At 37.2% G+C, this 13,012-nt stretch overlaps 1 protein-coding gene across 1 annotated transcript in view; it reads left to right on the top strand.

The window, feature by feature from the left end:
• Positions 1–13,012, top strand: part of PAXBP1 (PAX3 and PAX7 binding protein 1) — a 38,712-nt gene that overhangs the window by 4,929 nt on the left and 20,771 nt on the right. Inside the window, 6 exon segments of the mRNA XM_006153870.3 lie at positions 2,623–2,799; positions 4,752–4,973; positions 6,056–6,159; positions 7,684–7,901; positions 8,400–8,589; positions 12,226–12,349. Coding sequence (XP_006153932.2) covers positions 2,623–2,799; positions 4,752–4,973; positions 6,056–6,159; positions 7,684–7,901; positions 8,400–8,589; positions 12,226–12,349 — 1,035 coding nt within the window.

Here is a 13,012-nt window from a genome sequence, read left to right as displayed (position 1 = left end):
TCCTCCATTCTGCTCTCGGGATCCTGGGCATGCACGCACACGTGCCCGGCGTGAGTTTAAGCCACCGGGTCTGGGACTCGAACCGCAGTTGACTACATGGGAGTCCAGCGACATAGCCATTAAGCTAACTGCTGGTCCCAAGAAAAGGTTTCAAGATGATGTTACTCAGTTGAGTGAAGTAGTACAAAAAAGATAAGGGAAAGTGAGAACTGCAGAAGGACTGTTGGCTAGAATTTTCTCTGGAGTAGGACTTCTGATAGAATGGAGTAGATTACTCTCCAGACTCTGCCCACAGGGCTGTTGAGAAAAAGGAACATCTTTTGCTAAATTGTTCAGTAGTACTACATGAATTAGCTGTGGCTGAAGCCTTTGGGTGAGCTGTTGAGCTTAAAATAGGAGAAATGGAAGGCCATCTGCTAGGGTTGAGTCCAGAATGTTGTGAGGAAGCAGGTCCATGCTTCTCCGAAAGTATGACAGACAGATGTTAGGACATTGGGGTGGGTGATGGGGGGAGGTTTGTGGAGGGGATAGTGCCATCAAGCTATAAGGTCTTTTTATTAAAGAGAAGTTGGTATCTCTTTGTGACTATTATAGAAGAGGAGAAGGGATAGCCAGACCAAGTTTAAGGTAAAGCTAATAATTATTTGTGAACATAAGTTTTCTGAAGTAATAGGAAATGAGACTGAAGGCACAGATGGAACCTTGAAAAGGTTATTTGGCATCTCTAAAGAGGTGTCTGGAAGGATAATAGTGACCCCTGACAGTCAGCTATCACTGCCCTTGGTCTTTGGCCAATCACAAGTAGTTATTTGTGAATTTAATGAAATATTGAATCTATTAAAATCAGAAACTTATCTGAACATATCTGAGCTAATAAACCTTCTAATGGTAAGTATGTTAAAAGCCATTGCTTTAGTGCAGGTTTAAAGCAGAAGGAAATAGGAAGTTTTTGATTCCATCCAACTGTGCATCTGATAAAATGTTTTATAATCTCATAGTTTTGGGACCAGCAGATGACATAATGTGTATGTTGCTAGACTTCCACATAGTCAACCATGGTTCGAATCCCAGACCTAGCAGCTTAAAACTCAAGCCAGGTGCTTGTGCATGAGTGCGCACGATCCCAAGAGGAGATTAGAGGAGAAGGGATTGTGATGTGGCCATCCCCCTTGAGAGGTGATTTATTGCTTTCTGTCTGTCTCTCCAGCGAGCACACATGGCGTATAGCAAAAATGTCTCAAAAAAAAAAAAGTCTCATTATTACAGAATGTATATAAGAAGGAAATCCCTGCCCAGGAAGCTAATATAATGAGTGAAAAAATTAGAGAACCTGAAACAGAATGACTTGTTTTACCATTAATAAAGTTAGAAAGGGGGAAGGGGTATTATTTCTTTTTTTTTAATTTTTTTTTTGGGGGGAGAGGTTTTCGCCACAGGGCGCGTGCTCTCGCCAGACAGACAGAGAGAGACAGAGAGACAGAAAGTGAGAAATCACCCCCCAGGGGGGATGGTCACGCCGCAATCCCTTTTCCTCCACTCTCCTCTCGGGACCCTGGGCACGCACACACACGCGCCCGGTGTGAGTTTTAAGCCACCGGGTCCGGGACGCAAACCGTGGTCGACTACGTGGGAGTCCAGCCACATAGCCATTTCGCTAACTGCTGATTCCCAAGGGGTATTATTTCTGAAACCAGTATTTAAGGAAGTAGAATATCGCTTGAGATTAAGGTAGAATTTTCCAGTTGTTTTGGAGAGGGGAACATGCTAATAAAATACAAAAGAATAGCATTCACATTTAAAATAAAGTTTTGCTGGGACCAGCAGTTAGCATAATGGCTATGTTGCTGAACTCCCACGTCGTCAACTGCAGTTCGAGTCCTGGACCCGGTGGCTTAAACTCACACCGGATGTGTGTGCGTGCGTGCGAGCGTCAAGAGGAGAATGGAGGAGAAGGGACTGCGGTGTGGCCAACCCTCTGGGGGGTGATTTCTCACTTTCTGTCTCTCTGTCTCTCTCTGTCTTTCCGGAAAGCACATGCACCCTATAGTAAAAACCTCTCCAAAAACAAAACAAAACAAAACAAAACAAAAAAAGTATGGATTTTATTTATTATTTAAAAATTTTGGGGGGAGACGGGAGAGGTTTTTATTTTCTATAGGGCTTGTGTGCTCACCAGAAAGATGGAGAGAGAAAGCGAGAAATCACCCCCCAGGAGGATGGCCACGCCACAATCCCTTCTCCATTCTCCTCTCAGGATCTTAGGCACGCATACACACGTGCTCAACCTGAGTTTAAGCCACCTGGTCCGGGACTCGAACCGTGGTTGGCTACATGGGAGTCCAACAACATAGCCATTACCCTAACTGCTGGTCCCTAAAAATATATTTTTAGATCACACATAGACAGGTACTCTTGATGGATTCTCACCATACCACAAACCTCCCCTCAGTCTCCCAGCCATCCAGGATCACAGGTACATTTGTGTGTTAAGGTCAGCTAGGATTCGAACTTGGGCCACCCTTGTGGGGGTGCCACACAGCAGTGACCTACCCCTATGTCCCCTTTGTCACTGTGGTCGGGCTCAGGTCACTTTTAATATATTTTCTTTTTTGAAAAATTTAGACGAACAATCTTTGGATAAAGCAGGACACGTCAAGGATACAAATCAAGAAGATGGAGTTATCATCAGTGAGCATGGTGAAGACGAAATGGATATGGAAAGTGAGAAGGAGGAAGAAAAGCCCAAGGCTGGTGGAGCTTTTTCAAATGCTTTATCTTCTTTGAATGTTCTCCGTCCAGGTGTGTCCTTGGAAATATTTCTCAGAGCTGAACTAAGTCCTTAGGCTAGGGTATCTTTAAAGACTGGTTAGTAATTAAGGAAGGAGTTAGCTAATGTGTGTCTTTTTAGACTATCTCTGAAACCAGAGTGTTTCCATTAGCAAATACAGAAAATGAGAGAACAAGACGTTTCCCAATATTAAGACTTAAACTTTTTTTCAGAATTGCTAAAGAAAGCAAAACTATTTGCTATTACTTTTTTTGTCCATGCTTTTTTACTTTTCTGTAGGAAATAGTTTGTAAATCTATTGACTGGCTGATCAGCTTTGAATAAATAAGTGCTTAGTAGCCAAATGTGAATTATGAAAGATATCCTTTGGTTCCTGTTAATGTTTATGAAAACTTAAAATGCCTACTGTGGTCTGAGACAGTTGTGATCAATTTTATACATTACATTGCTAATGGTGGTCTAATCGGTATAGCCCTTACGGGAACGTATTTAGTAGTATGAATCAGTAGATGTCCAGATGTTCTTACCCTTGACCCTTTAATTCCATATCTGGAAGTTTATCCTAAGAAAATGTTTTTATCGAAACATTAGCAACGAGCAAAATTTAGAAAAATTATCTAACAGGAGGGGAAAGGCTTAATAAATTATAGTATATTTATGGAATACTATGTAGCTATTAAAATAACAATTTAAAAAGTAAGGCATTATAGGCAGAAGGTCATTTAATTTGTGTAGTAGACTTCTACATCTGTTCAGGGACTGTTGTTAAGCCATTAAAAATTTGTTTATGTAGAATCACAGAATGGAGAAAAACTTACTATGTAGAACAATTAGGTACAAAACTGCTCAGTATGCTTACAGTTGAATTTAAAACACCATTTGTGAGGGAAATACATTATTAATCAAATTGTGTTTCTTTAGAGTCAAAAGATTATAGGTGCTATTTTTGTTTCTTATATCTATTTTCCAATTTAGTAATATGGTATAGTTACTTTTATTTACTAAGAATAAAAAATAAATTACAGTTAAAATAAAACTGCTTTGGGGACCAGCAGGGGTCATAGTGACTGGGTTGATGGGCTCCCACATGGCCAATTGAGGTCCAAGTCCTGAATCTGGTGGCTTAAAAATCACACTGGATGCATGTGCAGGCATTCTAAAAATCTTGAGAATGGAGGAGAAGGGATTGTGGTATGGCTGTCTCCCTTGGGGAATGATTTCTCACTTTCCCTCTCCCTGTCATTGTCTTTATCCAGCAACTATACATACCCTATTACAAAAATATATATAATAATTTAAAAAAAAATGTTGTTGTGGGTTTTCTCCTTTTCTCTCAGCTCATTTTTTTCCTATCAGGAGACTTCAAAGAGTTTAAGGATAAAATTGAAGTATGAGTTTATTTTGGCACAAACATCTTTGAAATCCATGAATAGGTTTTTTGTTTGTTTTTTAATTACAAAAAGGTTCATGTGCTTATCAGAGAGCAAGTGTGAATGAACAAGCAAGGAAAAGCACCCCTAATGGGGTGTGGTCGCTCTAAAATCCTTTCTCCACCCTGCTGGGATTTGGGGCATACATATGCATGTGTCTAGCATGTTTTTTCAAGCCACCAGGCAGGTTTTGAGTTGTAATCAGACATATGGGATCTATCTCCCTTAACTACTGCCAGAGAGTACTTTTTTCATACATTTTCCATGTACTTTTTGAAGAGTCCGCGTTTATATGTTGCCATTATATTTTCTAATATTTGGTTTCTGTAGTCACTTCAGTTTCCATTTAAACTGAATTGAAAATAAAGCAGTAGGACTCCACACATAGTTTGGGAAGGGGATTCTAGCAGTCAACAGTAAAACATCACTGTGACAAGTCTTCCTGGGATTGTTTCACCCTTCATATTTTCAAGAAAATAGAAACTTCATACCCTGGTGTCACATATTTTGTATTTGTTACCATTTGTTTCTAGGAGAAATTCCAGATGCAGCTTTTATACATGCTGCAAGAAAAAAGCGTCAAATGGCCAGGGAATTGGGAGATTTCACCCCTCATGATAATGAGCCTGGTAAAGGCCGCCTCGTTAGAGAAGATGAGAATGATGCCAGCGATGATGAAGATGATGATGAGAAACGCCGGATAGTTTTTTCTGTGAAAGAAAAGTCACAAAGACAAAAAATTGCTGAAGAAATAGGTAATCTAACTCAATATAAAGTTCATTGCATTGCTGTTAAATGTGATTTGACAGTATAGTCAGATAAAAAGTATTTACACTTTATTTTTTTAAAGGTTTTTGATATAGGGCATGTGTGCTTGTTGGAGTGACGCAGAGAGACAGACAAAGTAAGAAATCAGCTAGGGGGATGACCACACCGCAGTCCATTCTCCAGTCTCCACTTGGAAAAATTTTGGGCTCACACTCACATGCACCTGGCGTGAGTTTCAAGCTGCTGGGTCTTGGACTCAAACAACAGTTGACTATGTGGGAGTCCAGTGTATTCACCACTATGCTACCTACTGGTCCCTTTACACTTGTTTTTAATGTTTCATTGTTAGTGAAATGTTCTTGCTTGGGTGCAAGTGTCATTGGAGTTTTTTTTTTTGGAGAGATTTTCGCTATAGGGCGTGTGCGCTCGCCAGACAGACAGAGACATAGAGACAGAAAGCGAGAAATCACCCCCCAGGGGGGATGGTCACGCCGCAATCCCTTCTCCATTCTTCTCTCGGGATCTTGGGCATGCACACGCGCCCGTTTTGAGTTTTAAGCCACCGGGTCCGGGACGTGAACCGCGGTCGACAACGTGGGAGTCCAGCGACATAGCCATTACGCTAACTGCTGGTTCCCTCATTGGAGTTTTTTGAAAACTGTGGCATGATTGCGATAACTTATATTTATTAAACACATGTTCTGTGGCCAGTATTATGCTAAACACTTTAAATGCATAAATTTATGTATACCTCTCAGCATTAGGAGGTATTAGATTTTTTCCTCCCTTTGTTGAATTGATGTCAAGCTTACACAGATTAAGCAACCTATCTAAGATTTAAACCATTACCATTAACACTGCCTTTAGCCTAATAGGGTACTGCGGCGGTCCAACAGGTGCACAGGCAGACAGGCAGAGTTAGCAGTATCAAAAGAGAGAGGAGATACTCAAAGACACTTTAGTAAGATTGAATTAAGAATAGTACTTTTGCTATTTGTTAAAGCAGGTTAGCATCTCTTTCCTCTCTTAGATATTACTTAAGTGTGTTCATTATTGCTCATGCTTGCAGGTATTGAGGGCAGTGATGATGATGCGTTAGTAACTGGAGAACAAGACGAAGAGCTCAGCCGATGGGAACAGGAGCAGATAAGAAAAGGAATTAATATTCCTCAGGTAAGAACTGAAGAATTAAACTGCAAAAGTTGAAAAGCCTTTGTGCGTGTGTATTTTTAAAGCAAAAACATATTCCATATTGAGTCTTTTCATTTATGATTAACGTAATTTACAAAACCACATGAGGTTATCCAATAGACTTTAGAAGAAACTATTATATTTTGCTTTTTTACAGTCAGAATGGTGGCTGAATTTCCTATTTCTTAGATCAGTGTTTCTCAAAGAGGTCCTTAAATCAGCAGCAGCAACTTGAGAACTCATTAGAAATGCCAGTTCTCAGGCCCCTGAGACCTGTGGAGCGTGTGTGTGTGTGAGAGAGAGAGAGAGAGACAATAATCTGTGTTTAAAAAAACCCTATAGGTGATTCTTAGGCACATGAAAATTAGCAACGCATTGCTTTAGATAGACTGTTTTCTCTATGGCTTGTTTTTTCTTTATTTTAAATAAAGATTTTAACAGTCATTTTGAAGATGGGTTTCTCAGCAATGCAAAAACTTACTGAGATAACTTAAAAATATCTTTCTATATAGTTAATTGTCTTATATAAGTAAGCAGTACAGTGGCATAAATGTGTACTCTTTGATAATAGTGTTTTGACAGAATTTTCATGCATTTGGGTGTTGCAAAAACAGACTAAAACAGGGAAAGTCTTGGACTAGATTTCAGTTTTAGATTATAATTTCTTGTTATGACCACTGACAAGTAAATCATTAATTCTCTTTCATTAATAAAATAGTGGCCTTAGATTTTTTTAAAAAATTATTTCTTTACTTAACTGTATTTGTTATTATTTATTTTTTAATTTGATCAAAGAGACAGACACAGAGAGAGAGAGAAGGGGAAAAGGGGAAAGTGAGAAAGCAAGCCACCAGGTGTCCAGGACTCAAACTGTGGTCAGCCGTGACAGGTCCAACCTTAACCATCATGCCACCTGCTGGCTCCTGTTTTTAATGTCTCTTTTGTCTCTAAGCCTCTCTGATAATCTGTTTTTCTGAAAATATTAGAAATAGGTGCCACCATGTAGCACAGTAGTTAAGGTGCTGAGCTCCCACCTGGCTGTTTGTGGATTGAGTCCAAGACCTGGTATCTTTCAAATCAGGCCAGTTATATGTACCTGTGTACTCAGAATCCTAGGAGAAGAATGGAGAAGGTATTGTGGCATGGCCACACACACACACACACACACACACACACACCCCTACCCCTGTGGGTTATTTCTCACTTTCCCTCTCATTGTCTCTGTCTCTAATAAGTACATGTGCCCTATAGCAAAAACTTTAAGAAAGAAGGAAAGAAAGAAGACATTCAGTGATTTTAATGAGATAGGACATTCATCCAACCCTACCTTTATTGATTCTTCTTTTTAGAGAATTCTGTGATCATTTATTTTAATTACATACTATTTGGTAAATGGGTATAATTTTTGCCAGTTAGTTGTTTTTTAATTTTGAATCCTAAAGGTATTTTATGTATTTTCAGAGTTTTAGCTACTATCTTTTAATATGTATCTCATTTCCTTTCCAGGTTCAAGCAAGCCAGCCCGCTGAAGTGAATATGTACTACCAGAATACTTACCAGGCAATGCCTTATGGTTCATCCTATGGCATTCCTTATAGTTACTCAGCCTATGGATCATCGGATGCCAAATCTCAAAAAACAGATAATACAGTCCCTTTCAAAACTCCCAGTAATGAGATGACTCCCGTTACTATTGATTTGGTAAAGAAACAGCTTAAAGACAGGTAGGGCAGATCAACTTCTTAAAGACCTGTCCTCTAGCTTTCTGTTCCCTCAGGCAACATGTAGTCTGGGGTAGCAGATGCAGAATGTCGGCAAAGAAGATTCACTGGTCCGTCTTCAAAAGCTAAACAGAAGATGACTTCATACTTTGTTCTGCCACCTTGTTGGATTACTTCTGTGGAAGCCTCGAAAAGTTATAAAAAATGCCACTCCATGCTCTTGTTGAAGACAGTTCTGAGTTTGCACCCGTTGGACTCTGAAAAAGTGTAGCCAAGATATGGGGGGAGAAGCAAAACAGATTTGGTTAGCCCACCAAATAACTATGTGAAGTCTGTAAACTGCCACTTATTGAGAAAAAGCAGTACAGATGAAAAGATGCCTTTCCAAGTATTTTTATGTTCTAGTAGTGGAACTAATTGCATTATAATAATATTGCAAGAGTCCTGACAGCACAGACTTTGGATGTAAATGTGTTATATTTATCCTTTTGTGTTCTTAAGGTTGGATTCCATGAAAGACTTGCACAAAACAAATCGACAGCAGCATGAGAAACATCTGCAAAGCCGAGTGGATTCCACCAGGGCTATTGAGAGATTAGAAGGGTCTTCTGGGGGTATTGGTGAACGGTATAAATTTTTGCAAGAAATGCGAGGGTATGTCCAAGACTTGCTTGAGTGTTTCAGTGAAAAGGTAAGAATGCAAAAATATTAATCTCTTTGTATAAGGCAAAAATAGGGAGGTCTAGATGGCCTTGTATAGAACATTCTATAAATCTGAAAAAATACCACTGAATTCAACTTTAGAAGTGAGGAAATAGTGCTTCATTGTCTTTACTTTATTAGTGGAGTAATCTTTTGGGGGCTATATATAGTGCCTTTGTCAGACTAAAAGCAAAAGGTAATACCCTAAAGCACATTTAAATTAGACTTGGGCAAGTCTTGTCTTAATGTGGTGGCAGATTATTGGCGTAATGTGAATTATTAGACTGAGGAACTCATCTGATGGAATCTTGTTTTTTCTGGTTCAGGTCTAAATTTATGCTGAAACCATTCCTACAAGTAATTTTAAGTATGCATGAAGTTGCAAAGTTTTACTATTTATATTTTACTTTGGCTAGTTACTCCTAAAGATTTCATCTAAATAAGACTATTCTTCAATCATTCAGAAACTATCCATTAAACATAATTTTTTAAGGCTTCATTTTTTTCCAAGTTCATTTTTTTCCATGTGATAGTCAATTGGCACAATTTTTTTTTTGCATTTTACTGTACCATTTATTATCTGTATTTCTTAAAATTAGCTGTACACTATCAGTTTATCTAATGACCTTTTAACTGATTTTTCTTTCTTTATCATAAATATAGTTTTGGATATGCTGGTTTATTAGTATTCGTGGACATTTATAGCCTTATCTTTTAAAATGAAATCATGGCCCTTAGAGTATCCTTTCTCTGAAAGGGACATTGGAAGGCACATTACCCCTTGTCATTGGCTGTACAGATTAGCATAGACTTTGTAAGCATATGTATGGTTAAATGAGTATTTTAATTTTCTCAGTTTATTACTTCAGTACTCTAAAACCATACTTTTGTTCATGATGGGTTTAGTGGGTTCAGTCAGTCTGGTCAAATCCACGATGAAATAGTGTTCAGCAAGTCCTCTCATGTAGAGTTTATTACCTGGTTTCTAGAGATGCAACTGCATGATATCTCTGTGACAGATCAGTTGCTTAGGGTGACATAGGGGTGGGAAAGAAGTTTAGACTTGATTGTATTTGTCATGAGGGGGGCTGGAGTCAAGACTGGAAGTGGAACCCAAGTGACCGAGGTGGCATTAGCATCCTGCTACTTTCATCACCTTCATGACTACAGAAAGGATTTCTTTTTTTTTTTTTTAAGAATTAATTTTATTTAACTTTATTAATTAATTTACTTATTTATTTAAATTCGACCAAAGGGGGATGGAGGCGAGGGGGGAGAGGGAGGGAAAGCTGCTAGGCCTGGGACTCGAACCGCCATCGGCCACATGGGAGCTCAGCGCTCTTAATCACCATACCACAAGTAATTCTTAAGATATTTGACAGCTAGAGCTTACCATTCTTGAATTAAAGAGGATAGTAGGATATCTAGTTCATACAGTTTTCAGTTACTGAATTATTAGTATACTTATTTCCTTGATTACTCTGTTCTTAGAGAAATTACTTCAGCTGAGTTATACAGGACTTAGATGTTTTTTGTAGTAGATATTACATATTTTATACACACACGCACACACATCTACACACATACATGTAGTGACCACATTTTAATTACGAGAGGGGTAAATATACTGTTTTAAAGATGAATATGTTATTTTTGTCTAACATCTTTATATGCATTGAATTTTATTAAGAGTGCTACTGAATTGATATCATAAATTACCATCTTGGAAATATTTAGTAGCAATCAGATTTGAGTGTTCATTTCAGTTATATTAATAAAATATATTTTTGGTAACATTATGAAATGATACTCTTGTTTTTTCCTCATATAAAAGCTTAAGTAGTTTTTTAACTTAGATTTTCATTTGTCAATAATTTTAACATTTTTCTTTTTATAGTCAATTTTCTTGTGTTTTCTTCTTTTAACTGGATTCCTAAAATAGTAACAGTTTGGAGTTTGGAGAGGGTAAAGAAATAACTACGGTGCAAACTCTTGAGATAAATCAATATTGTCAAGAAACTTGAATGAGAACTAAATATGTGTTTTAGGGCTTTTATTCTCAGAGTTTTTCTCTTGGCTTCGTAAAAAGGCATTCTATCAGTAGTTTCCTAGAGAGAAATACTACATTATCAAAATTTTAACTGTAAATTGGATAATTCATATCTGTGTGATGACAGCTTAGGTCTTTAGCTCTTACAGTAGGGGAATGTTAACAATCTCCAGGACTAAAAAGAATACATCTTTAAACATATTTGTCATTAGGCCTGTGGTTTTATAAAAAAGTGGGGGTGGGGAAGTGTAAGTTAATAATAGGACAGTAATTGCTAAAGAAAATCAAATTATTCTAAGTTTTGATGATAATCTCTGGACTTAGCTGTCAAGGATAATCATTGCAGATTTGGGGACATTGTTGCCCATGGTGTGGCATATTAAAGAACAAAATGACTTATCAGTTTGACCTTTCTGTGAACATTTGCTACTTTTGCAATGGAATCATGCAAGTATATAAAATTGCTTTTATTACAGACATCTTTGTATTCCACCTGCCTTTTTTATTTTCCATTTGCAGTCTGTCTGTTCAGTTCAGGAAGCTGCTATAAACACTTGGTGCCAGTGTTCCCAAACTCTAAATAAATGTGTTTTCCATTTGCACTAACCATCAGGAAACTAGAATTTCTGGTTTCCTCAGGTATGTGTAGTGGTTGTTAGTGTTTTGTGAAAGTTTCATAGTATTTGGTTATAATGTAAGGTTTTTATAAAGAGAAAGTTTTATTTATTTACTTATTTTTTAGTTAGGCCACATGTTCTATAAGCTTTTGTATTCTATATGAACCAACTAAATGCTATATGAATTAACTGTGGACGTTAGCCTGGAAAAATTTGTTAACCTCGTAAGCTGACAATGCTTGTGAAGAATTTTATTGTAAATACAGAAAAATCTAAACACTTGATAGGAAGAGAAAAAATTTCTGAGTTTGAGATACATTGATTTCAGACAAGTTAGAAACTAGATAACTAGATAACTAGAAATTTTATTTGCCCTGCTGTTCACATAGTACATGTTTAAAGTGTGCAGTGTAACTGCAGGAATGTGTAACAGATGACTGTAAGGTAGTTGATGCATAGAAGTGGCACAGTCATTTAAAAATCCAAAACTGGGCAGTTAACAGTCTCTGATTCTTCTCACAGAATCATCGCATTTTCTTTGGTATTGCACAGTGATAATTGTTTACTTTAAACTACAAAAGTTGTCATGCAGATCATGCTACTGGAAAATTAAAAATAGATTTTAAGTCTTTCAGGTACTTAAATATTCTCTAAGGAAAAAGCACTACATTTTTTGACTTTACTTTCTCTATTACTATTGAAATGTTACATTTCTTAACCAAACTTTTGCTCCACTAACTAGGCACTGAACATTATAGCTCTATGCGTGGATTAAAAAGAAGAATTGATGTTTTCTAAACATTGTAAAACTGAATGACAATTCGTGTCCTATTAGGGATTTATCATTATTTTGTCCATAGAGAGGGCACTTTTTCAGAAACCTGGAAATAGTATGGAACCCGCAAATAATTAAACAGCTGAGGAGTTTGGTGTTACGGAGTGTGTTGTATTTTCACAGGTGCCACTGATAAATGAGCTTGAATCAGCAGTACATCAGCTGTACAAACAGCGAGCTTCCCGCCTTGTCCAAAGACGACAAGATGATATTAAAGATGAATCTTCGGAGTTTTCAAGCCATTCAAGTCAGTCCATCTTGAAGGTTTTTATTATTCATTAAACAACCTTGTTTACTTAGTGCAGCCTAATTGAAAATTAGAGAGCTCAGAGCTTTCTTTTTTTTTTTTTTAAAGAAACATTTCCTTGCTTTTGTGTCAGGTAGATCTAAAAATTATAACAATATGTACTTGAACTGTGTTTCAGAAAATAGAGCGTCACAAAAGAACTAAAAAATGGGCACTTATGTTCTATCATTCTTATTCTTTGGGCATATTTTTTTTCTTCCTCCTTTACAATAGAGAAAAGGCATTATCACATACCAGTATATCATGAAGTTGCTGTTTGTACTTCATTTTTTTTCTTTTTCATCTTGTTCACAATATTAATACAGATGCTATTGTTGATCACAATGAAAGGTTTTACCTTGAGTTTAGGGACTGGGAAATTTTGTGAGAGGGAAGAAGATAACTATGTTACATAACAAATGATACAACTTCAAGATTACTTACTGGAATTTTTCTCCCCATCAGTCAGACCCTATTTGAAAAATGTAGAAATCGAACTTATATTCTCTTTATTATGACATGTTTTCTGAAACCTAAGTCTCTTTATATAATAGAGCTGAGAATTTTTTTAACCAGGTGTTTTAAACCTTTTCATTTCATTTTCTGTACGCTCTCCATATTCTT

The sequence above is a fragment of the Tupaia chinensis genome, unplaced genomic scaffold, assembly GCF_000334495.1.
Source record: "Tupaia chinensis unplaced genomic scaffold, TupChi_1.0 Scaffold000392_1, whole genome shotgun sequence".
NCBI lineage: Eukaryota > Metazoa > Chordata > Mammalia > Scandentia > Tupaiidae > Tupaia > Tupaia belangeri.
The sequence above is the reverse complement of the archived record's forward strand: the minus strand, read 5'-3'. Positions and strand labels throughout refer to the sequence as shown.